The 24,029-nt window shown below is 42.2% G+C and overlaps 1 protein-coding gene across 4 annotated transcripts in view; it reads left to right on the top strand.

Moving 5' to 3' along the window:
• Positions 1 to 4,824: 4,824 nt before the first annotated feature.
• Positions 4,825 to 24,029, top strand: part of LOC112555042 (tumor necrosis factor ligand superfamily member 10-like) — a 74,966-nt gene continuing 55,761 nt past the window's right edge. Inside the window, exons 1-3 of one of the 4 annotated variants that reach the window (XM_025223183.1) lie at positions 4,825 to 5,037; positions 21,770 to 21,979; positions 22,873 to 23,519. In XM_025223183.1, coding sequence (XP_025078968.1) covers positions 22,998 to 23,519 — 522 coding nt within the window. In that variant the 5' untranslated portion in view covers positions 4,825 to 5,037; positions 21,770 to 21,979; positions 22,873 to 22,997. Of the gene's footprint in view, positions 5,038 to 20,832; positions 21,980 to 22,872; positions 23,520 to 24,029 lie in introns of those variants that run through there. The other 3 variants (XM_025223185.1, XM_025223184.1, XM_025223182.1) reach the window with 3 other exon arrangements.

Genomic DNA, 24,029 nt, shown 5'->3' with positions numbered 1-24,029 from the left:
GCACCGAAGCGACACGAAAGCACGAGCGAGTGCACGCGGGGGTAGGAGGATGGAGAGAGAAGGGTAGTGGTGTCTGAAGGGATCAGCTGTTCAGATTGGTTTCCTCGCTCTACGAAAGGCGCTTGTTTTGATTGTTGACACTGTGATAGTTGAGTTGATCTATCACGCAAGCTGATGCGAATGTTAATCACATAGTGCGGAATGCGCACTGTTTGTCACGGACACGGCGGTGGGAGGCACGCACACTACAGACACAGCACGACACGCAGGTGCACACATTACACATATCACGACTGCATAGTAGTCACCGACTTGGACGCCATACATATACTCAGGGTTTCATCCAATTATTCTTATTATCTTAATACAATACATTTCACGATTGCTTTTGTTTTTCACACAGCCTGAGGAGTGTATTCATTACACAGCGTGACGTGTATGTTCATCACGCTGGCTGATTCACCTGCTCCTGTGTTCAGTGTCCCGCTTTTTAACCGCCATCAGCAGCAGATTCGACTGTATTAGTGACAAGTCTACATCTGTCACTTGTAACCCACACCTTGGAGCAATGTGTGTCTGATCCTCGTGTCTGTGGTCAGTCAAGCGAGACGGTTATGTCGTAAAACACAAACATTGCAAGTGAGTGAACCGTAGCAGGCCACGTGACTTCACTGACCAGTGAAACTGCTCCCAACACATGGTGTGACAGTTGAAGCCAGTGATGACAAGGAAGCAGCGATGAGACTCATGACATTCCGAACAGTAAACGATCTGCTGTCAATGGAGGGAGGTGGACAGAGGACAGAGTGGGGGAGATGATGTTCTAGCGCCCTGAGGCTGTCCCTCCGACAGGTAAAACGGAAAGAGGGAGGCAACAGGTGTATGACAACTCACTGGGTGTGGGGGTGTGTGGATGTGGGTGTGGGTGTACATGCAGTAGAAACCAACTGATTTAAAAAGATATGCATGGCAGCTTCTTTGTAGGTTAATGTAATTCACTTTTCAAACCTTCTAGTTGAGTGTCAGGAAGAATAATAATCTATTTCATCCCCTCAATTTTCGTTGTGAACATGATAAAATTCAAATTCAAGACAGAAAAACAGATGTAAGCAGACTGGTTAATGATGCAGAAAGTTATATATTTAAATTGCTGCTAAAATCCAGGAGAATCAGACAGATGAAATAAACAAATTTTCTGGGTGGCTCGGCGTTAAGTCTGTTTGTCTCTAAGTCCTTCATATCATAGTTGGAGTTGGCTTTGCTGGCGAGGTCCATCTTAATCTCCATCCTTAAAAACTGTCAGGCAAGACGAATCACATGTTACATGTCCGCCATCAGTGATGAATTGTGTGACGAGAGGTTGACAGAGAATATTGATGCAGTCTCTCTCTCTCTTTCTGTTTAGAAGACGCAGGTTAAGAAAGGGTTGGAGTGGATGGGAGGAACACGAGGTCGTGGTATTTAGGTCAAAGGTCATGGCTACATTACAAAGTGAACTTTGTCACCAATCCCTCCCGTCTCTCCCCGGAAAGCGATCATCGACCTGTCACCAACAGTCACTCAGGAACCGACACGGAAGTTTCGCTCGGACTCGAACCACGCACAACAGATTGGACCACACAGCACTCTTCGTTCAGATCCTCACACACACACACACGCACAGACACATACACACACACGCACAGTTTACCCTCCTTTTCTCTCTGTGCCTCTAGTGCATGCCGCACCTCCTTGCCTCTGAGATTAGCGCCAGCCTCTGTAGCATGCGCTGACCTATGACCTCGCCCTTACCTGGCTGTTTCTGTGGTGCCGGTGGGGGCGACTTATTCCTCCCTTGCCGTCGACTTGCCGAGGGCAGTTAAGGTCAGAGGGTGAGTGAGCAGAGCCCAGTGACACGATCGGCAGCATCTCTGTTCGATGCTCACCTCAAAATACTGTGTCCACCTGTTGCATCTGCATCAGCATTTTTTTCCCATCAGTGTCGGTTCCGGGTCTGTCTGTCTGTCTGTCTGTCTGTCTGTCTGTCTGTCTGTCTGTCTGTGTCTGTCTGTCTGTCTGTCTGTCTGTCTGTCATATCTCATACAGTGTTTGAAGCCCCGCCATAACAGATAACACATCCGCAGCCTGTGTAAGATTATGACAGGTCTAGTGGCCCACAAGTTCTTCTGACCCTGCAAGTTATTATCTTGCATCGCCCCGCCCGGGACCTCACCTGGTGAAGATATAAAATTGTCAGCTGCAGGGCACAACACCTGCCTACACCTCCAGTCTCAAGGGACCTGTTGTGTACCTCTTGTGTACCTCTTGTGTACCTGTTGTGTACCTGATGTTTAGCCACGCATACCGTTCTCCTCACGACTCCTGTATACAGGTAAGTAACCGGGGTTTGTCGTGTTCTACAGGTAAGTGCAATACCAGACGGACAGGACTCTTACCCTCCCCCTTCTCCTCCTGTACCCGTGAATACTTTATTCAGAGACGGGGAGGGAGAGCCATTGTCACACACATAGTAAAGGCTTTGTTTGGCTTACTAAGTAATCTGGGTTTTTTATTTCCGAACCGGCTTTTTAAACACAGGCTGTGCCATACAATTATCGATCTATTGACAGTTGGAGTTCAGCGATCGATCTAACAGTTAGGCGCCATAAGGTTCGTCACGTGCGGTGACGTGGGTTACGTCCGCGCTCACCAACACTGCGACAGCTGTAGACGCTGGTAAAGTGTGTGTGTGTGTCGGTGTTACATATTATTTTCACATTTGCATTATTATATAGATATATGTTTGCGCTGCTACACAGATGTGTTTCATTTTATTTACCATTATTTGTGTGAAACCAGTGGCTACTAGTCAAATGTGTAAACAACACTTTGAGCTATTTTGACAATGGCAATGACAATGACGATGACAATGACAATGATAATGACAGTGATAATGACAGTGATAATGACAATGACCATCTTTATTTGTCCCAGTGGGCAACTTGAACATGGAAAGGTACTCTAGTCAAAAAAGTTAGAAATAAAAGTAGGAATAAAGTTCGTTGCAAGGTGCAGCGTTAAAAGATGTCATCATGAAAAATATGACCAAATAAAAACAATTAACAAAGGACAATTATATATATATAGCAAACAAACTTACATCAAGAATAATATTATCGATGTGCGAACCTACAGCATCACACAAACACTCCTCTGACAATTCATCCGAGGCTGAGCAGCTGGACTGCAGCTGGCACAAACGATTTCAGGTTCTATTCCTACAACAGGTGTGTTAACTAAGCAAATCGCAGATTTTACTTTCTACAGTCACCCTGTACAGCTCACCTGTATTGACAGGTATATAATATCAGGTATTGCATGTTGTAGATGAAGGTGTCTACTGTAGTTGGCTCTCCACCGACAGTTATACACACCGAAAAAAATTTTTTTATAAGTTTTATATTCCTCGCCAACCAGGATACTTCACTTACATAGTTTACATAAGTAAGAAGTTTAAAATAATAATGTTTAAAAATAAGCTCCCACGAGAGTTGAACTCAGTGTGCTGTGCATGACAGACTACAAAGGGACCGACAGTCGAGCAAACAACAAACACAAGAGTCAGCAAACGGGTGATACCATGTCAAACAAGAAAGGAAAACGTGAATAGAGAAAGAAAGAAGGAGAAATAATAACATAAAGAACAGGTGCCTCCAGCAACAACAATTGTAATTTTTGAATGAGTTAGTGATATTTATTTCCAAGCATAAGCAATTTTTCAGGAGAACCACTCTACGTTGTTTACTTTTAAAATAAAAATTTGTTGTTAAATATTCCCTGGAGAGTTGTCACTCCCAGTTCAAACACTTTTAGTTCACAGCAACACAAAAGCATAAAGTAATTAATTTTAATACCTGTAACATTAAACTCTGGTCTACAGGCCCACAATACCTTGCTGTGACCCCGGAATTTCAGGTGCGCAGGTAGACACACACCCGCGACCGTGTAGCCGCCTGTTGAATAATGTTGCGCATGTTCAGACATGCCGCCCAGGTAAACTCAAGGTGGGGCTCAGGTAAAAAAAAAAATTAATTCGGTGACATAGCTTCACCTGTGTATATCTATGAGAGACGAACTTCCACTCTCTCGCTGTCTTTGTATGCGTGTGTGTGAGAGAGAGAGTTAGGAGTTGTTTGTCTAGAAAAGGGAGGGTTATAGTCGCTAGGGGTATAGTATGAAGGTTTGTTGTGTCTCCAATTGTATCTCGCACTTCCACAGGTATATTCACACTCACGCACAGCGGTACACGTAGGTACAGCCACAGTCACGCACACACTCCACACACTCACTCACATTAAAGCATGACACGACCCTCGTTCACTCGTCAGCCCGTGAACACGAGTGTTGAACGATATTTGACATTTGACCCGCCTTTCTAATTATTCTGTTCAGAATTCTTTTAACCTTTCGTTATAAATTTTCGAAGTTGTATGCACAGTCTTTCAACAGTACCTCCTTGTCTGTATTCCGCGTTTTAAAAGAATATTTTTCGGTCGCGAGTTCAGTGTCCTTTGACCTTTTGTGTGTATGAGAGAACGAGCCGACTTCATTCTTTCCAAAACAAACATAGTATTCAGAAAAATGTATTCATTCGTTACGGTTGATTTAATCTGTGTCTGAAACTTTCTTTCTTCCTTTCTTTCTTTCTCTTTTTTTCTTGTCTTTACTTTATTTCATTCTTTCTTTCATTCCCTGAACTCGACAGTCGTTATCACATAGAAATAATCCCAACCAGCGAGTACTTGTTGTGGGTTTACAATACTTACCTTTGGACCATCGCCAATTTTGCACCACCCGGGTCGTAGCATTCAGTTGACAGATGTGAACCTGCCAGGTCCTCGTCAGTGCTCGAGTTTTCAGGTGCTCGGAGTGGAATAGCGGTGTGTTTGTGGAATTAAAATAACGGGTGTCGTTTGTTCTGGACAGTAACTTCCAAGGCAGTCATTTTGAAGGTGTGTGGGACATGTAAGAACAAGTTCACACCGAACAGACATGTAGGTAAGTCAGTTTTCGACACTATAAGTATATTCCAACCGAAGGCTAATACATAAGAGCAAAAGACTTGGCAGATGTATATGTTTATTATTACGAAAGATAAGACTCATTCCCACACACACACATGAAGAGGAAGACACAAAAACAGACAAACAAAAGTCTCTACAATATGATTAGTTCAAGTTTTTCTTTCCTCTGTTTTATTTGTTTATCTCGGATCGGCTGAAAGTTATTTTTCTCTTGTCATCCAAATATCTCCATCAGAGGTTTGGCTCGTAAGCAGACTAATAGACTGCCTCTTATTTTTCACATATATACTGGTGCCTGTGTGTACACTAAACCCTAGGTAATCAACAGGCCATGGTGTGATAACTGTTTACCGTTCCCTAAAGGTCGAGATGACAGGTAAAGTAGGGCGAGTCAGAAATAACCACCCGGGGACCGCTCGACTCGTTCCGGAATCCAATCCGTCAACAGGAGTCAAAATATATGTAGTTGTGAAATGCCCTTCACTCAAGCACGTAGCAGACGACAACGGCGACCCGTACCGCCATATCCACGTCAACAGTCCGTAGTTCAAAGGTCACGTGTTTGCTGCGTTGGACAAAGGTTGTAACGACCGTTGATGTGATGAACGCGCTCGTCTACAAGGAGATGAGTGACAGGGAGAAGTTGCCAGTGAGACTGCAGGAGGGTGTGTGATTATTAGGTATTGTTCTGTATCAACTTACTGTGTAGGAAGCGTTGATGAATTGTTTTGTTTCGACCAGTAAGGTCGTTGAGGTGTGTGTGTGATCATTAGTGTGATTATTATGTCCTGAGGGTCGTTAAATCATGTGATACTTTTGTAAGACTTGTTGTTGAGGATTGATAAACTCTTTGGCCCAAAATAAGTTACAGACTAGACAATGTTGTTCTTACAAACTCTGTAAAGGGTAGGTCACAGTCCTTACCCATGGCTTGAGACATTTGCACAGGCGCTGCTTGTCTGCCTGTCTCCATGTCTGTCTGTCTGTCTGTCTGCCTGCCTCCCTGTCTGTCTGTCTGTCTGTCTGTCTGTCTGTCTGTCTGTCTGTCTGTCTGCCTGCCTGTCTGTCTGTCTGCCTGTCTCGCCGTTATGACATGTAGTGTCCTGTCAGTATTCACTATGGTCTAGTGATTACCTACACCTGTATACTCCAGTAACCATCAGCAAGACGGTCACGCGGTTGACCAGGTACAAAGGCCGTAGTTACAAAGCCAGGATAAATCTCCGACTTTGGCAGGATTCAAAACAATCCTCTTGTTTCCGAAATTATAAATCGGGGTCCCAACCCCACTGATGTTATTCTACTGCTAGCTCCATAGTCGAAAACCTATGGCAAAGGAAGAAAGAAAATAAATAGTGTCCGCAGGGTGTGGACACCTTTTATCTAACTTCGGAAACGAAACGCTTTTCCTTAAATTCCTCATTTGCCCCGAGAAAATGATTTTCTCTCGCTTCATAGCTTCGGCCCCAGAAGAGTGTCAAACACAGCAGGTAACTCCTGATAGACCTTCTACCCAAAGACCCTACACTGTCTACCCGAGGACAGAGCTCTTTTGTAGGTAAAGCTAAGGATTTATTATACCTATCCTGTCTATGAACGAGACCTGACAAGTCGTCCTGTGGCGACAGTCGAGCTTATCTCGACATACTGTGCACTTGATGTCCCTGCACAGGTAGCACTCACCTGCGCAGTAGTGTCCTCAGCTTTACCTACGTGTATCAAGACACTTACCTGCACTAGTGGGGAGTTGAGTGGACAACCCAACCCTTTGTGACGTTTTTTTTTTTTTGACATGTCACCTTAAGTTTGAGTAAATGTTTGAAAGAAGTATTGTTACAAGGCTGTTATTGCAGGTCTAGTCTTTTGTGTGTTGGTGTGCGTGCCGGGATGTGTGTGTGCATGCTTGATAACAATATAACACTTTCCCTCTGTCACCTGAGAAGTATTACACGAGACGAAGTGTGATCTATTTATAGATATTAAGATGTCACACCTGAGTGAAGATATCAAAGCTTTGATATTGCTGAGGTCGTGGCTAGTGTTTCTGTCTGACGGATATCCTATTTAGGAACGAGCTAATCCACAGGTTGACCATTACACTCCATTTATGTCTGATACAAAGACTAGCGGAGTCTAGCTCTGTGTCATTTGAACCTAAAGGCACTCAGTTCGTTTCTTGACTTGGCACAGTCGTTACTATTTTTACCGGACAAAAGGAGAACGCTGTTTCACTCCCATGTCATAATGTGCTTAGGGAACAGAATGCAGAAATACTCTGTAGCTTATGTGGTCTATCTTTGTGACAATGGACATCATTTGACTGATATCCTTTGTTTTTCATTGCCAGTTGGCAAAGGGTAGGAAGACTATCTTCAAATCTGCAAGCCTGTGTGCGCCTGACAATTGCAGCTTGTATAGTTGTAATCTTTTTTTTCTCAGAATAACAGAATAAAATACTCATGCAACAACAACAACAACAACAACAACAACAACAACAACAACAACAAATCCAATTAAAAAGGAAAGAAGCGAGGGAGAACAGATGGTCAATGCCGTCACCAAAGCTACCCCAGAGCTTAGGTCCTTCTACAGTAAACACTGTCTTTATACTACTTTAGTGCTTCCTTCATGTCTCATCAACACCCAGAATGTCACCAGACATCTCAATGCCTCTTCCCTCCTCTCCCACTCCCACCTTCCTCCTGGTATTAAACCCAGATTTCAATTTGTGTTACTAAATATAAGAGAAAAACTTTTAATATTTAATACTTCTTACATAAAAGTTTTCACGACATTATTTATTCCCTTGCTCTTCACTGAAATAAACATTTATTTCAATACACTGCGCAATGAAAGATATAAAATAATGTTTATTTATTATTTGTGTAGGCGAGTGTTTTCTTTGTCTTTTTATATTTTTACGACATTTTTCATAACTTGTTTGCTGGAGAGCGCCTTCCTGAACCGAGTATTTCGTCTGGGAAACTGTTTACAGTTACAAATATCTTGTGGATCAATGACACCCGACCAGAAGGTAAGGTGCGAGCGTGAATTATTAATTGCAACAGGATTAAAAACTACTCAGCAGGATTCAATATTTAGAACAAATAATGGCTTCGTAAAATGTTCTAATTCGTTTTTTTTTTTTTTAATGTCGAGGGGAGGTTGGTATGGCGAAGAGCATCGAGCATTTCACACACCGGGTAGACTGCACAGTAAATACCACCATCGCTGGATGCTTTTCAGAGTCGTAAACAAAACATCTTACAGCAGAAAATATCTGATGTTCATGTTGTGACGTCACCCTAATGGCGGTCTATGGGAAGTTTTTCTTTTCTCCCCTTGTTCGTGACGTAAGCTCTCGTCTGCCAGACCAAAAATAGTCGCGATTCTGCGAGGACGACGGTTCCCACACTCCAAAGACGGCAATGTCTCGGGTAGTCTCCACCTGATGACGTCACCAACCCAAGATGGCATCGATTTTCGCGTTGGTAGAAGATGCTCCAGAAAACAAAAAAGTAAAAAGTCGTTAGAGAAGGAGACACACACCGGAAGTTATGGGCGTAAACGCAAATTTGCAGCTCGGCGATTGGTCGTATTACGTAAGACTGTAATTATTTGTCCCTCCTTAACGATGCATTGAGAAAGAACACTCAAACCCTCGCTGCTCCTCGTCTTTCTTAAGTGAGCCAATAATAGAAGACTTCTGCGGGAGAAAATAGGGAAGTCGCAGAGCTAGCTTGCAGAATCAAAGGCGACGATGTCTTTGTCATTTCGGTTGATGTCGCAGATAATTTTGTGATTATTGAATTGTTTACTCCAAAGTCGCGGATGTTACTCCGATGTTTTCTTGTTTGAACGGGACTTTGCCTCGAGCATAGTTAAACTTAGGTGAACGATCTGGATGGTAGGATACCCCATTCCCACTTTTCACCTTGCTTTTAAATGTCACGTGATATTTACGCTGATGGAGGAGGATAAATGGAGGAGGGAGTAGCTGGAGGGAAGAGAGATAGAGAGAAGAAAGATAAACAAAAAGTAAGAGTAGACCTATCTGTTTTATGTTGTGTTTACCCCTAATGGCAAGAATAATTTCTTTTAATTCATTTAAATCAATTCCTTCCTTGATGTATCTTCATATTACATTTTTTATTCCTTCTTTCTTCACCATTCACCATCGAATTATGTATTCTGTAGTAGATGTTACAGGATTGGTAGTCTTGTATCCTACTCTTGTGACAAGTCTCCACGATGTGTCTGCGCATGTCCGGTTCTCGTGACACCATGCTTTGCATCATGGTCTGATTTCTATGACACTGTGGACATCATGGTCTGATTTTTGTGACACTATGGACATCATGGTCTGATTTCTATGACACTTTGGACATCATGGTCTGATTTTTGTGACACTATGGACATCATGGTCTGATTTCTGTGACACTATGGACATCATGGTCTGATTTCTATGACACTATGGACATCATGGTCTGATTTCTATGACACTATGGACATCATGGTCTGATTTCTGTGACACTATGGACATCATGGTCTGATTTCTATGACACTATGGACATCATGGTCTGATTTCTCTGACACTATGGACATCATGGTCTGATTTCTCTGACACTATGCTTTGCATCATGGTCTGATTTCTGTGACACTATGGACATCATGGTCTGATTTCTCTGACACTATGCTTTGCATCATGGTCTGATTTCTCTGACACTATGGACATCATGGTCTGATTTCTATGACACTATGGACATCATGGTCTGATTTCTATGACACTATGGACATCATGGTCTGATTTCTGTGACACTATGGACATCATGGTCTGATTTCTATGACACTATGGACATCATGGTCTGATTTCTCTGACACTATGGACATCATGGTCTGATTTCTATGACACTATGGACATCATGGTCTGATTTCTATGACACTATGGACATCATGGTCTGATTTCTATGACACTATGGACATCATGGTCTGATTTCTATGACACTATGGACATCATGGTCTGATTTCTGTGACACTATGGACATCATGGTCTGATTTCTATGACACTATCCGCTATTTCGGAGAATTATGCATGCATACGACCTTCACCCAGAACGTTACGACCTTCACCCAGCAAGTATGTGAGGCTATTTCCGGTTTTGCTGTCTGCTGTTTATACTCGTAGCATTCTTCAAGCATGGGAGCTCTTACAAATAAAAATGATAATCGAATTTGCTGTGTACCTCAATGTACAGTTAAGGCCTATAAATGTCCAACATTGTCCTTCCATGAAATTTCAAAGGATGAGCAAATGAAGAAGCTTTGGCTTGTAAGAATTTGAAGAGACGAAGGACCCCTCTTTTCGGGTAAGCGTGATCGAATTCTAATCACTATTAATCGTTTTCTTCACTCGCTGTATCACTTTTTCTTCATTCCATTTTAACCATCGTTAGCCAGTCTAAAGATTTAAAGTTCTCATTTTAGAATAATTGTTGTTTTCGTAATCTTAACTTACTGCATATGGGCATAGCTATTTTGTATTACCGAAAACGTTATCGCGCATACCAACATACATTTTCTAAGGGAGTACATATTATTAAAGTACTGTTATATTGAAATGCTGAGAAAGGTGAACATATATTACCAATATTATTTGTATTAAGTTAAAGTGAACTTCTGCATATTGCTATAAGAAAGGCAAAATCATAAGTGCAATGCACTTACATGTGTTTTGGTAAATGTTTATGAAAATAACAATTCATTAATTTTTTTTTCTCAGATAGGAAGGTGGACAAAGGTGTGTAGCAGGCACTTTGTGCCAGAAGATTTTCGCCTTTTACCCTTAAAAGGAAAGCAAAGGAGACTAAAGCCAGATGCTGTACCAAGCTTGTTTACATTAAACAACTTTCAGCTTGGGAAAGAGAGAAAGCAGCTGGCAGTTAGCCATCCCCTGTCACTAGCAAATATCAACACCAATCAGAGGTAAACTCACTTTAGTTGCATTGTATTAGTGGATGATCTCAATAAAAACAGAGTATGATTAAGTAATATTTTTTTTCTTTATAGAGGATATTGTGTTGAGCATAAGAAATGTCAACAAATTATAGTTGGTCAAACATAACTTTAGATAGAAGTAATGGTTCTTTTAAGCACATTCTGATCCTGTTCAGTTAGAAATAAAATTAGTTGAGAACTTTCAGCTTTGACTTTCCTCTCACAAGCTGTTCATGTGATGCATCATTTTAGAGCATTTAGGGCCAGGCATCACAACATTTGTGTCATTTTACTAATTTACTTTGTGAGATCTTTGTTAATTGCTTTTCCTTCTGGGTCTTTTTTTTTATTTTAGCATACAACTTTGCCACAATTGTCAGAATTTTGTTGTCCTTTCAGTCCATTCATTATTACCTATTCTCGTTACACTACATCAGAACGTGTATTTTCAAGATGTATACATAATAGGATCAGATGTGTAGTGCGTGGAGATCATTGTTCAAATCACATATAGAAATACAAAAGATAAATGCAAAGTGACTTTTATTATCAAATTTAATTTTTTCATTGCTAAAAATATTTAATAACATAAACAAAGAACAAGAACATCAATTGTGTCATTATTATTTAGACACTTTGACTATCGACAGGTGTCAAAACATATTTTCAGTTAACCTCCTTTTGTCACATCAAACCCTCAAATAGCAAAAGGGGTTAATCCCTGTCAATGTTAAGTGAGCTGTGCCAAATCAGCCATTTCATGTGGTAAAATGTTTTTTCTTATCAGCAAAAATGGGGATGCTAAGCCCACAACAGAGCCTGCAATGGCAGAGACAGAGCCGGCAACAGCAGCTGCAGAGTCTGTAACAGCAGACAACCCTTCTGTTGAAGAGCAGCTCTCCTTGGCAAAAAGAAGAGAATAAAGTAAAAAAGTTCTTCAAGAGAGGATACAACAATTAGAACATCATTTGCAAATGGAGAGCAGCAGAAAAATCGAAAACTTTGGGTTAGAACGTTTTTCACAAGATGATGGAAAAATAGAGTTTTATACCGGATTTCCAAATTATAACACATTAAAAATATTTGACTGCAGCCTTGTGTCCCTTTCTATCTGAAAAGATTCTTGCTGAGTGATCTGCAAAAAAAAAAAAAATTAAACTCCATAAAGAATAATTGCACATGTGGATCTTGGGCTATACCTACCACTTTAAAAGAGAATATACAATAGTAATTAAAAAGAAAAAAATTCTTTTAAAGCAGGCACACATTCTCCATTGTTTATGACACCACCCTTACCCATATAAATGCTAATGATGATCCTACAAAATTATTGTTTAATATCAACATGCAACTTTTTAAATCCATGAGTCACATAAAAAGGACAGCCAAAACTGTGCTCTAGTGCAAAAGGGTATTTGGTTTGTTGCCAAAACTTTCCCTCAAAAGGGTTTCATCATAAACTGTATCTATGAGTATATAAAAGAAAATGTGATAAATAAAGATGACTGTACACATGTTGAATGTACTTTCCACTTTTAAAATAAAGTGTATCTAATAATAAATAATACATGACAATTTGGAAAACAAACTTTGAGTGAGTTGAAAAGGTCCTTCTTTTTCTTCTGATAAAGAAGGAATTTCTCCTGACATGACAATCTGATTCAGAAAATGCCTCTGATTCATTTATATTTATGACAAAGTTATCGTGCAGTTTCTGTTGATGAGCCCTTCCCCTTCGATATTTTCCATATTTTGTTAATACCATGGAAGTCTGCTTCTTGCTTAAGGCAAATGGAAATAATGCTGTGGACTACAATGTTGTAATAATCATGACAACATTAAATTTTAAAAGATGTTATTTATTACTTGATGAACAAGAATAATTTGTCTTGAAAGCACAGTGGTATCCACTTGATATTTACTGCTCATTCTACTCCAAATGGAACAATCTGCTCTAAAACCATTTCTTGTGGAATATGCAAATAAAGAAATTTATCTTTTGCACGCCCTTTCAGGAATAAATAAATGTTGAATGTCTCTTTTTGCGTGTAGATACTTTGCAAATGTCATTAGTTCCTCTATCAGTAGGAGGTATGTGTGTACTAAATATTCATGATTATCATTATTATAAATGTAACTTCATTGCACGACTACATAAACAAAAAATTCTGCACTGGGAAAAGAATGATTATTATACTCTCTCTCCCCCCTCTATTAACTTATATTTTCACTATGCCTTTTCAACAATAATTTTAGCTTACTTTGGTGAGAAGAAAATGTAATCCGTCACTCACTAACTTCAAGTGTGTGGGGAATTCCTGATTTCGTGTACGATCTGTAGCACCGAGATGTTGCTCGGCAACCATCGTCGTATGGATTCGGTGCAACTATTTTTTTTTTAATGTAATAAATGTGCATAGTAAAACAGAAAAGCATACCAGGATCAGATACAAACAATAATATACCTCATATAAAAACAAAAGAAAGCACGTAAATACCTGGATAGATACAGTTACCGAAAATGTAAACAATGCAAGTTTTCACCTCCACTACTTAAAATTGTTTTGCTCTCTCATCAAGATCTACCTCAGTATATGTTATAATATATTTATATAAAAATATACTTATTTTTTTGCAACTATATTGTATAAGACTAATATAGTCAATCGCACATTCAGACAATAAGCTGCGATCACAATCGCACATTCACAACCTGGCTTTTCTACTTACCCCGCACGTTGAATAAATATTTCTCGGCAAAATAGATGTATCCACTGTCATGGTCGCGTTTTGCCGAGCCTCTGGAACTAAATGCCTCGATATTTCCGAACGAAATATAAGCAACACGCTGCAACTTTCGACAGTAATCTAAGGAGGTGTTTGACGTTTGCGTTTCAACCATCTTCGAAATACTTGAACAGGAAGTAGCGGTCCATACTTTCGTCTGCGCATATCTTTTCGCGCACCTCATTACGAAAAGGTCAATGGACATCATGGTCTGATTTCTGTGACACTATGGACATCATGGTCTGATTTCTCTGACACTATGCTTTGCATCATGGTCTGATTTCTCTGACACTATGGACATCATGGTCTGATTTCTCTGACACTATGCTTTGCATCATGGTCTGATTTCTCTGACACTATGGACATCATGGTCTGATTTCTATGACACTCCCAAGCATCTCCTGGACGTCCCAGTCTCGTAACACTTCCTTGTGTCACGAGTCACGACTCTAAAGTTTCTCGTAACCATGGTTTCCGGAACTTTTCACGAACTTGCAGCCGTGGTAATGGTCGAACAAATCAACAATCTCCGTTGTAACTGCAGTTCCTTTCTCTCACATTTGTTCAACATCTCAGACTCTTGTAAACACACGACAGACAAACCTTAAGTCCTCGGTATTTTTGTTTGTTCTGTGTTTTTTTCGGAAACTACTCAATGGGAAACATCTTTGACGATGGAAACAAATAAAGGCAAGAAGAGAAGGAATATAACAGGAGAAAAATAACACTTGAAAGACAGGGTTGTGTAAAGCAGAAACGGACTTGAAAACAAAACTTTTAAAAGGAACTTTATGGAGAAGGCAGCATCAAAATCCAAAATTAGCTACCACGTGACTTCTCGTGTTTGTTGATCATACGGAGGGTCTGTAGAAAATGGTGGAATATGAGGAGAAGAGATTTGAAAGAAGACATTTGTTTAGAGAGAAACTTGACGCTGGAACCGTTGTCTGGAAATGTCAGACCAGGACAATATGTCGGCTGGTCAATGGAATCAGGTCATTCCTCGTGAAAAGCTGTCGAGAGAACGGAAAAGAAGCAAGAACAAAATAAAGGAAAGAATGACAAAAGAAAGAAAAGAAAGAAGCTCTTTACTACTTGTAAACAAGCTGGTTGGTGACAGAGAAAAGAATGTTAACGATTAGATGAAAATGACGAAATGTAAGCAAAAACAATGAATAGTGATTTCTCTAGAAAGTATAAATTTTGTGTCTGCTTTTTTTTTTTTTTTTAATCTTCTCGATATCTCCACCCACGATCGTGTCTTGGGTTCTATCTTTATCAGATGGAAGCATTCCTTATTGACTGGAAAGTCTACATGTCCTCCCATACACCCGCCCACACAAGGAGTTGTGGGTGGCATTGGTGTTTAAAGAACGAGACTATTGGCCGAGGACTGAGGACGACATCAGTAACACAATCCCGGTATTTACAACCTCCTATCAACTGGCTTTTTGCGTGTTTGGCCATCGTGATGGCTCCTTAACTCCACCAGAGAGCCCCACACTTTTTGTGTTCTCGGAGGGAAATGTCTTCCAGCATACACACTCTACAGCTTTGACTTTGTATACAAAGAAAATCATGATTATATTGCTCGTTTGTTTGTTTATGTGTTTGTTTACTTGTCAGCATAAACACACTGGATGAACTCAAGTACAGTTGTTTTCTTTAAATCTTTTTTCTTTCTCGGTTTATTTATTTATTTCTTTAATTTTTTTAACCTCTTTCTTTGACGTCTTTGTTTTCTAATTAATTAATCTTGTTAGGAGGTTAGTTCTTTTTAGAAGAACTCTTCCATCGTCGCTCGGCACACTACCGTGGTGACTTATGATGTATGGCATTGTGACATGGCATCAGTAAATTAATTAAACAGAGTGAATACCCGACTTCTGACAGATATCATGCTCACAAAATCATTTCATGTCACTTATTAATACCTCGAACATAAAATCTCAAGGAAAAATCTCGAAAAATCAAATAAAAATAACTTCTCTGACACTGGAAATTTAAGTTTAAACTAAAAGGCAAAATTTTCAGCCTGTGCTCCTCCAACCGTGCGTAAAATGAAATTATTGCCCTTTCCTTCCAAGTTACGCCCCCTTGCACACTGCACCATCCCTAGCAAAGTAACCTCACCCACAAAGATAGAAAGAGAGAGATGACACACTTCACAAACTAATGTTATTCCTCCTGTCCCTCGGGTGGGAGTTCAAAGCTCTCATAGACAACAAAGGCTCCAGGGTGGGCGAATCCATATCATCACCGAGATAAACTTCAACGAACAGACGATGCAAATAACGATCGTTGTGTTCATCCATGGACTGCACGAAGCCATTTTGATCGTCCGTTGGTTCATGATGCAATGGCTTCCCTCAGTCATCTGCGGTTGTTGTCTTCAAACTATAAAACATCACCTGTGATGTAGTGATGTAGGTTTTAAAATGGAGATGTAGGCTGTAAATAGAAGAGTATTTATCCAGAAAGGAGGTAATGTTATTAATTAATTTAAAATGTCAATTTAATATCTTATATTTGTACAGTTTATATTGTGTATCAATGAGTTAGAGAAGGAGAAAGTGTGTGCGAGCGCGTGTGGGTGGGTGTGTTTACAACGGTTTATGTTATCTTCAGAACATGAAGAGACCTTTCTCCCTTATCTATCACAAAACACACACAAACAAACACTCAAACATACACATACATATTACATGTCAATGTTGGCTCAATACGATTGCTTCGCGGATCCAGTTTTCGCTTTGATCATTACCTTTGTGGCCGTGTTGTGCTCGTTTGTTTGTTTGTTTTCCTTTCTCCCTCGCCGATTGCTTTCCATCTTTGTTTGTTGCCTGCTTGTCTTTTTTCCTCGTTTTGTTTTCTTTCCGCTCTTAAGATGTACTTATTGCAGCTCGTGTTGTTGCCGCGGACTTTACGAGGGTGTAGACTGGCCTGTGATCTCAGTCTCGCTGACGTCGGAAGTCACGTGAGAGCTCTTCTGACTGTCATTGGATGTTTTCCTACCCGGTTTTTATTCTCCATTTTTTGTCTTGCAGATCGGTTCTTGATTCGCAAGAAACCAAACCACATGAGACTTCTCTGGCACAGACCTCTCGCGTGGGAGTAAACAACAACAAAATGGAGGGAGGCGTTACTTTCGGGTGGCGTGGGTGTGGAAAGGGGTACAGAAAGGAGAAAAAAAACTGATACAAACAACGATGGTGGTGATGATAGACAGTGACAGGTATCATGTGTTTTTACAGGAGCCAGGGATGAGCATTGCATTTTATGGTCGCTGCTTTGTTGTCTTCCTTTCATCGCCTTGTCATCTCCAGGCCACACACTTCGCGAGGTGATATAGATGGAGTATGTATATTAGTATGATGGGGGGAAACTAAAGACTGACCTGCTGTGGTTTTGTTCTATATTTTATTCTGTTCTGAAATTATTTATTTATCTTTTAGACTCTCGGATAATCTTCAAAGCTTTAGAGTGTCCAGTCGTGAAGCAGTCGCCAGTGGTTTGAAGTCCTGGTGCCAGAAAAGCTCTGGAACTGGTTTCCTGGCAAAACGCTCCAAGTAGACAATACCCCGGATTTTTATTTTAAATATTCAAGCCTCTGAAGGGGTCAGGGAGGCTTTGACCTGGTGATACTGATACCGGAAATAGAAATACAGCTCGTGGTGATATGGTAAGCCGGGATTGAGAATAATGTGTTCAAGAGGATGGGCTGAAACTCTTGCAGGCTGCCTTCTGTTCTTTATCAAGAAATATGGCACAAGCCATGGAACTGATCCTGATGGATCACAAGAGTGTGTGTGTGAGAGAGAGAGAGAGAGAAAGAGTTTGTGTGTGAGTGTGTGTGTGTGTCCTCTATCGTTGCCTTTGCTTCTGAGAGTTCTCAACACCAATTTCTATTGCCATGTCTCAACTGCAAAGTCTTGCTCCACGGATTTGACTTCATCCTTTTCAGGTCCACCCTGACCTTTCACGATTGTTACTATCATATTTAAATACAACCCAGGGATTTACCCTCCCTGACCACGTAAAATGGCTTAGCCAGCCATCTGTCGAGGGTTTATTCCTCCTTTCTTACCTTATCATCCTTCTTTGCGTTCTGTTAGTTTGTTGGAGGCGGCTATAACTCTTCTGTAATGTGAGATGGAACATTCATTAGAATTTCTTTCACAATCAGTCGTTAACAGTGAGTAATTAAGATAATCGTTAATAATGTAATGAACGATTCAAACCAAAATTGTAAGTCAGCGAATGAAAGAATGAAGAAAGGAAACATTTAAGCTGATGTTTATGTACAGGAAAGTGTGATAGTCCTGTTAACTTGGTCATTAAGCTTTAATACAGAAAATTCTGTCATCGTCTGCAAATCTCAAACATGATGAAAGATTGTTGACTGAGTTTCGAGCATCAGTCAGGACACGACCGTCTGCCCACAGTGAGTAGAGTGACTGAGAGACAACATGACAAAGCAGCCATCGTTCATCTTTACTACGATCGATGTTGATGTGGTTCAGCATCATCCTTGACCCCCCTTCCCTTCTTCCTCCCAATGTCTGACTCCAGGGAGCCTGCTAATGACTTACTACAGTAGATACTACTGAGGAAACCTCCATAACCCGACTCAGGGCTCAACTGGTGGTGGGAGTGGGGCTGGTGATTGGGCATTGCTTTTTATAAACAAAAAATAAATGACAGTTCAGAGGAAGGAAAATTAATGTTGGATGATACTCATGCAGAGAAAAAAAAACATCGAGCCCACGACGAGATGCGAACCCAGGGCAGCCAACCCTCACTGTATTGGTGACAGACGTTAACTGTCGCGTCACCTGAGGGTAGGAAGGAAGCTAGTAAATAGTGGTGGTGGTGGTGGTGGTTGTTGTAGCGGGACTTGTTGTAGTAGTAGTGGCGCTGACATCGCTGGACGTTCAAACTCCGAAACTAACCCTTGACCAGTCACATCCTCTAATCATCCCTAAGTCCACCCACCATCTCCTAATCGCCGTTTAAACGTTTCATCCTCATCTCAAAGTTCTCCTCCATCAGAGTAGCACGCGAAGAGCGCTCGCCAACAGTATCCGCGAACGCTCGCTATTTTTACACCCTCGCCAAGCGAATGTTTGCACCCACGGCAGAGCGAACGTGTCACAAACATTCGCGCGGAGGAGGCGTTGTGTTTTTGCCTCTCCTCCAACACCGATCAGGCTGCAGAGACAAAGCGAGGTGTTTAGACAGGACCGATCAAAACGATGAGCAAATATGTCCACAACGATTGGCAGGTGTGGGCAGCTCGCGCTCTCACGGTCTGGTGATGTGACTGACGATAGAAACCTCGGCGCCAGCCAGTCAGTCCTCCCAGACCACACTTTTAAAAAAATTCTACAAATACAAACGGTTTTCTATAGTCGATCTCCCCCGCATGAAACACAGCCGTCTCTCCTACATATTATTACATACATCTTCCCTCTCTCTCTTCTTCCCGTTTTTCTCTCTATCTTTTTTCAGAACCCAAGCCCACACAGATACAGATTACAGAGAACAAACATTCGCTGTTTGCCTACATAAGTGCTTACACTGTCAAAGAATCAGAATCTGTTTCCGGTGCAGATGCTAGGAGGGGAATCCCCATCCACCTCCTCCACCTATCCATCTCGGCTTCTTTCTTTATTATTATTGTTGATTATTATCATTACTCCTTATTAACTTCAGACGCTCTAAAGTATGTCACTACTTGGCACAGAATCTGTTCTCAATTCTGTTTAAAGGTCTTGACACTAAGGTTTCATCGCTTTTATCATTGTGGCCCATTCAGTGTCACGTGTGAGTAAAATCCTTGTGCGCATGTTTATCAGTGGAGGTCGTACTCAGGTGTCGAGGATCGTTTGACTCCCAAATGACTCACAAGGTGCATCACCCCATGACACTAAGTCTCTTGTCAGAGCTCGAATTATTGCGTATATACCTCCTTTCTTCCTCTTCAGTTCGTCTTTCGCGACAAGGGCACAGATGCCCTGTAAGTAACCCCTGCACGACCCTCCGGTCACGTGACATATCCGCTTACCTTGGAGTTTGGCTCCTTCGCACTTCGTCCTCCCTTGACCTGTGTCTTTGTGTTTATCTGCATGCGTGTGTGTGTGTGCATGCCTTTGTATGTTTTTACTTGTTTGCATTTATTAGTTAAGCATAATTGATGTCTACCTACGCGTTGGTGTGTTTGTGTACTTATTTTATATTTTATTTCAGTATAAACAATATATTCATGCTTGTCTGTGTGTACTGCATCGTTACCCAATCCCATCCCGGTTAACATATTTGAATATAACAAATCCAAAACGAGAAGCATAGCTTGGTTCGGTCTCCCTCGCCGTTTGCGTCACCTCCTATTATCATCATCCTCTTACATCCTCCTTTGTCTCGCCTCCGCCGCTGTACTGTACTCCGTTGTTTTCTTTACAAACACCGGTGGAGCCCTCTACCGGAGGTGGCATGTTGTCCTGGCGGCAAATAGTCTTAGCAGTTTAGGGACACATTTCTTTCTCAAGCCCTCGGTGGAACTGGAACCTCGAGGTATACTCGAGACAATAGGGTTGAGAAAAGTCCGCTGACGAGAAAGAAATCCGTTTGTATTCCGAAAGTCTCGAGACCAGGGTTGCAAAAGCATTGCTTCTTCAAAATCAAGTAAGAAAATACGACAGAAGTCTTATCTTCGGATAAAGATATATTCATTCAATTAATTTCAGTACCATTCCCACATTTTACTCGAATGATACGCGATATTTTTTCAAGTATATCCTCCGACGAAAATAATAAAAATGAATGAATCGGTCAGAGAAAAATTACAAACTTCTCCTCAGAAACGAGTGTTTGTAGAAAGTCGTCAACCAACACCTATAGATATTCAGAGTCGAGCTATGCTGACCTGTAAACACTTATTTACGTCTGTCAACAAACAACATTTCACACTCGGAGTGAGGACAGGTGAGAGATGTCAGGGCAGTGCTAGAGATAACACCTCGACGCAAACTGGAGATGAAAGCTTTAGCGACGATGTTTACACAACCGCCTGAAGAGGTGTCTTCTAGGCGTCGTATATCGAAAACAAACCCGGGGATGGAGGGGAGAGAGAAGAAAGAAGCGGGTGGAAGACGCCAGCTTGCAAGTGCGCATGCGTGACATCGATCCGGGCTGTGGGCTTGCGCGCGAGCGTGCGTGTTGTAGTTGTAGTAGCAGCGCCGCCTGCACCGTAGCGGGATCCGTGGCACGCGCTCCTACTCCGCCTCCTTCCGTAGGAGTAGTAGGTCGGTAGATCAGGTCTTGTGACCGACGATTCCCCCCAAAAGCCTCCGCCCTCGGTGAAGAAGAAGACTCGATGCTTATCGATGTGTCGTGATGTCACCGGAAACGAGACAGCCTTACTGAGAGACAGAGAGAAGCTGATGCTCTTCCCCTCCCACCACCACCACTACCAACCCTCGGGGTCCCCCTCCTCCACTCGAGGACAAGACGCGCGCGAGCGAGCGACATCGAGTCGTAGAGTGGCTCGAGCTTCGTTTGACTCTAGCGTGACGTGACGTGACGCGCGAGCCGTGCGTGTGTGCGCGCCCCGCGCAGGACTCGATCTGTGTGTGCAGCTAGCATCAGCAGCAGCAGCAGCAGCAACAGCAGCGATCGTTGAGTGGGATTGTTAGTCCCCGTGCCTGCCAGGCCCTGATTGTTGCTGGTATATAATTATATACCTCGAGCTGACGCCCTGCCAGTCATTGAGTCAAAGACCAGCGAGTCACGCGCAGCCTTTGCAGACGAGAGCGAGAGAAAGAAAGAAGGAATCAAGCTTTGGTTCCAGTGCTTCTCTTTGTGTGCAAACCGTGTGTTGTGGACTTGTAATCTTTTGAGTAACAGGCTTTTCTGTGTTCTGCCAGACCTGCCTTCTGCTGACACTGGAAGCCTCGCAGTGCCTCACGTGGAAGCTCGTTACTTATCCTCCCAGACTTCTGTTTGGTGAGGAGACTCCGAGGTGTAGACTTGATAAAAAAAAGTAGACGAGCAAACCTTCAACTGTTAACCTGTTTTCAAGATTCTAATCAGCTTCTGTGGTGCTTGCACTCAAACAGGTCATCTTCGCAGAGCAAGTAAGTACATACATATACATTCTTTCTTTCATATGACAAAACAACATTTTATGCGCAATACGGAGGGGCTGAGGGATTTTCCCAAACATCCAGCAGCAGATAACCCAGATGCTGCGAACACATGTGTCAGCCCTATGCTCCATGATGGCAGACAACACATTTTTATCCAGAGTGCTGGCCTTATCTCTATCAGGGGCCAACGATGTACACATGGTTCATTCTCAGCACCCTGGGTGTCTGGTCTCTACCCATCTGCTGTTGATCTCTTTAACGGCTCCTTTCTTACGTGATGCCTGGCCGTCAGCAGTGTCTTAATTTTTGTCACACCTGTCGGGTTATACTTGATTACACCTGTGCGATCACCTGTCCGATTTTACCGGTGTGATTACACCTGACTTCGCTACCTGCAAGTCCTGTTGTTGCGAGAAAGCCTGGCTTGTGGATTTTGAATGTAAGCATAGGTGGTAAGATATTTCCTAAGGAAGAATGAAAGTCATGGTTGGTTTCATCTGGCGATAAGGTGTCATCTACCTTAATCTCAGGTGTGCGTCACCTCTGGGACCACTGCTTGGTCAAGGAGGGTCAGCTGATACCACCAGTGACGAATTTATATCTTACATATCATGTACGAGTGAAATTCAGACGATGTGTTACAGTCTAAATGTCACCTGTCTGTTGACCTGAGGATAAGCCCACTCACAACAATGCGAGGGTTAGAGGTCAGAAAGTCACGTGTTGCTTTAATCAACTTTCGTTCTGCAGCTCACTTGTAACAAGAGATGAAAGTAACAACAATCTTTTATTGATAATTCTGTTATCACCCTTTTTTTTTCTCTCGATGCATGTTTGACTGTCGTATGTTTGACCAGGACAAAAATGTTGTATGTTCGCAGGTGTGAGGATCGACAAAGGTAAAAATCCTCGTCACTGACAGTCACACCGACATCAGCAGTAGTAGTACCCACACCTACATCAGCATCTACCTGATTCTAGAAGTATCCACAGCTACCTCAGGAAGATGGATTCCGATCCTGACAGCTCCAGAACCCTGCTGCACGACAACAGCAACCAGCAGTACAAAGGCAGCAGCAACAACAACATGGCAGGTGGTCAAGTCCAGCACCTGCCGGACACCTTCACTCACGCCAACAGCAAGGCGGCGTACGCAGCCAGCCAGAACGCCCTTCTGACCAGTCCTTGCGACCTGACCCGCCTGCACCGACGAGTTGCCCGCCTGACCAGTTACCTCTACGGACTGGCCGTGGTGGTGGTCGTCGGCATCATCCTCATCGCCATCATCGCCTCGCTGTATGCCAAGCTGTACTACGACCTCACGCACCATTCGCACCAGCCCAAGGTGGGCGAGCAGGTGGCCAAGATCCTGGAGAGGGAGGAGTTGTGTGTGCCGTGCTCCGAGGTGAGGCTGGGGCCCAGTCCTGATGAGGAGGCCATGTTGAGCGACTTCACGCGCCGCGACACCAAGGATGGACAGAACTGCTGCGTGGAGCGACCTGCCGAGCTTCTGCGCCTTCTGGAACTCGTGAGTACACAAACACTTATTTAAAAAAAAAACCACACACACAAATGACACCTACGTAAGAACACAGGTGTCACAGACTTGTCAGTACACACCTGGTCTTGTCTTTTGATCTGATGGCTTGCACCAGCGAGCTGAAAACAATGAACGTTTGTTTTTATTTTTCCATTTTGTGTGTTTTGTTTTTTGTTTTGTTTTGTTTTTTGATTGTTTGTTTGTTTGTTTTTTGTGTGTTGTATGTTTTTGTTTGTTTGGTTTTTTATTTTTGTCTTTATCTCTTTACATTTGTTTGCTCTGAGGTTATCTTCTTCTCTTTCTTATGGGTAAGGGACATGAGCCTGCCAAAGTAAAGATGTTGTCATTGTCTGTTTCCATCTCTCTCTCTCTGTCTCTTCACCCATTCTCCCCCAACTGCCACACACATACTCCCCCTCTCCTCTCCCTCGATAACACTGAGCCAATTTCACCTTTGTCACCCAAGGTAGACTTGCTAGCCTGACAGGTAGGTCACAG

Source organism: Pomacea canaliculata, linkage group LG14 (assembly GCF_003073045.1).
Source record: "Pomacea canaliculata isolate SZHN2017 linkage group LG14, ASM307304v1, whole genome shotgun sequence".
NCBI lineage: Eukaryota > Metazoa > Mollusca > Gastropoda > Architaenioglossa > Ampullariidae > Pomacea > Pomacea canaliculata.
Note: the sequence above shows the minus strand (reverse complement) of the source record. Positions and strands in the feature narration are given on the sequence as shown.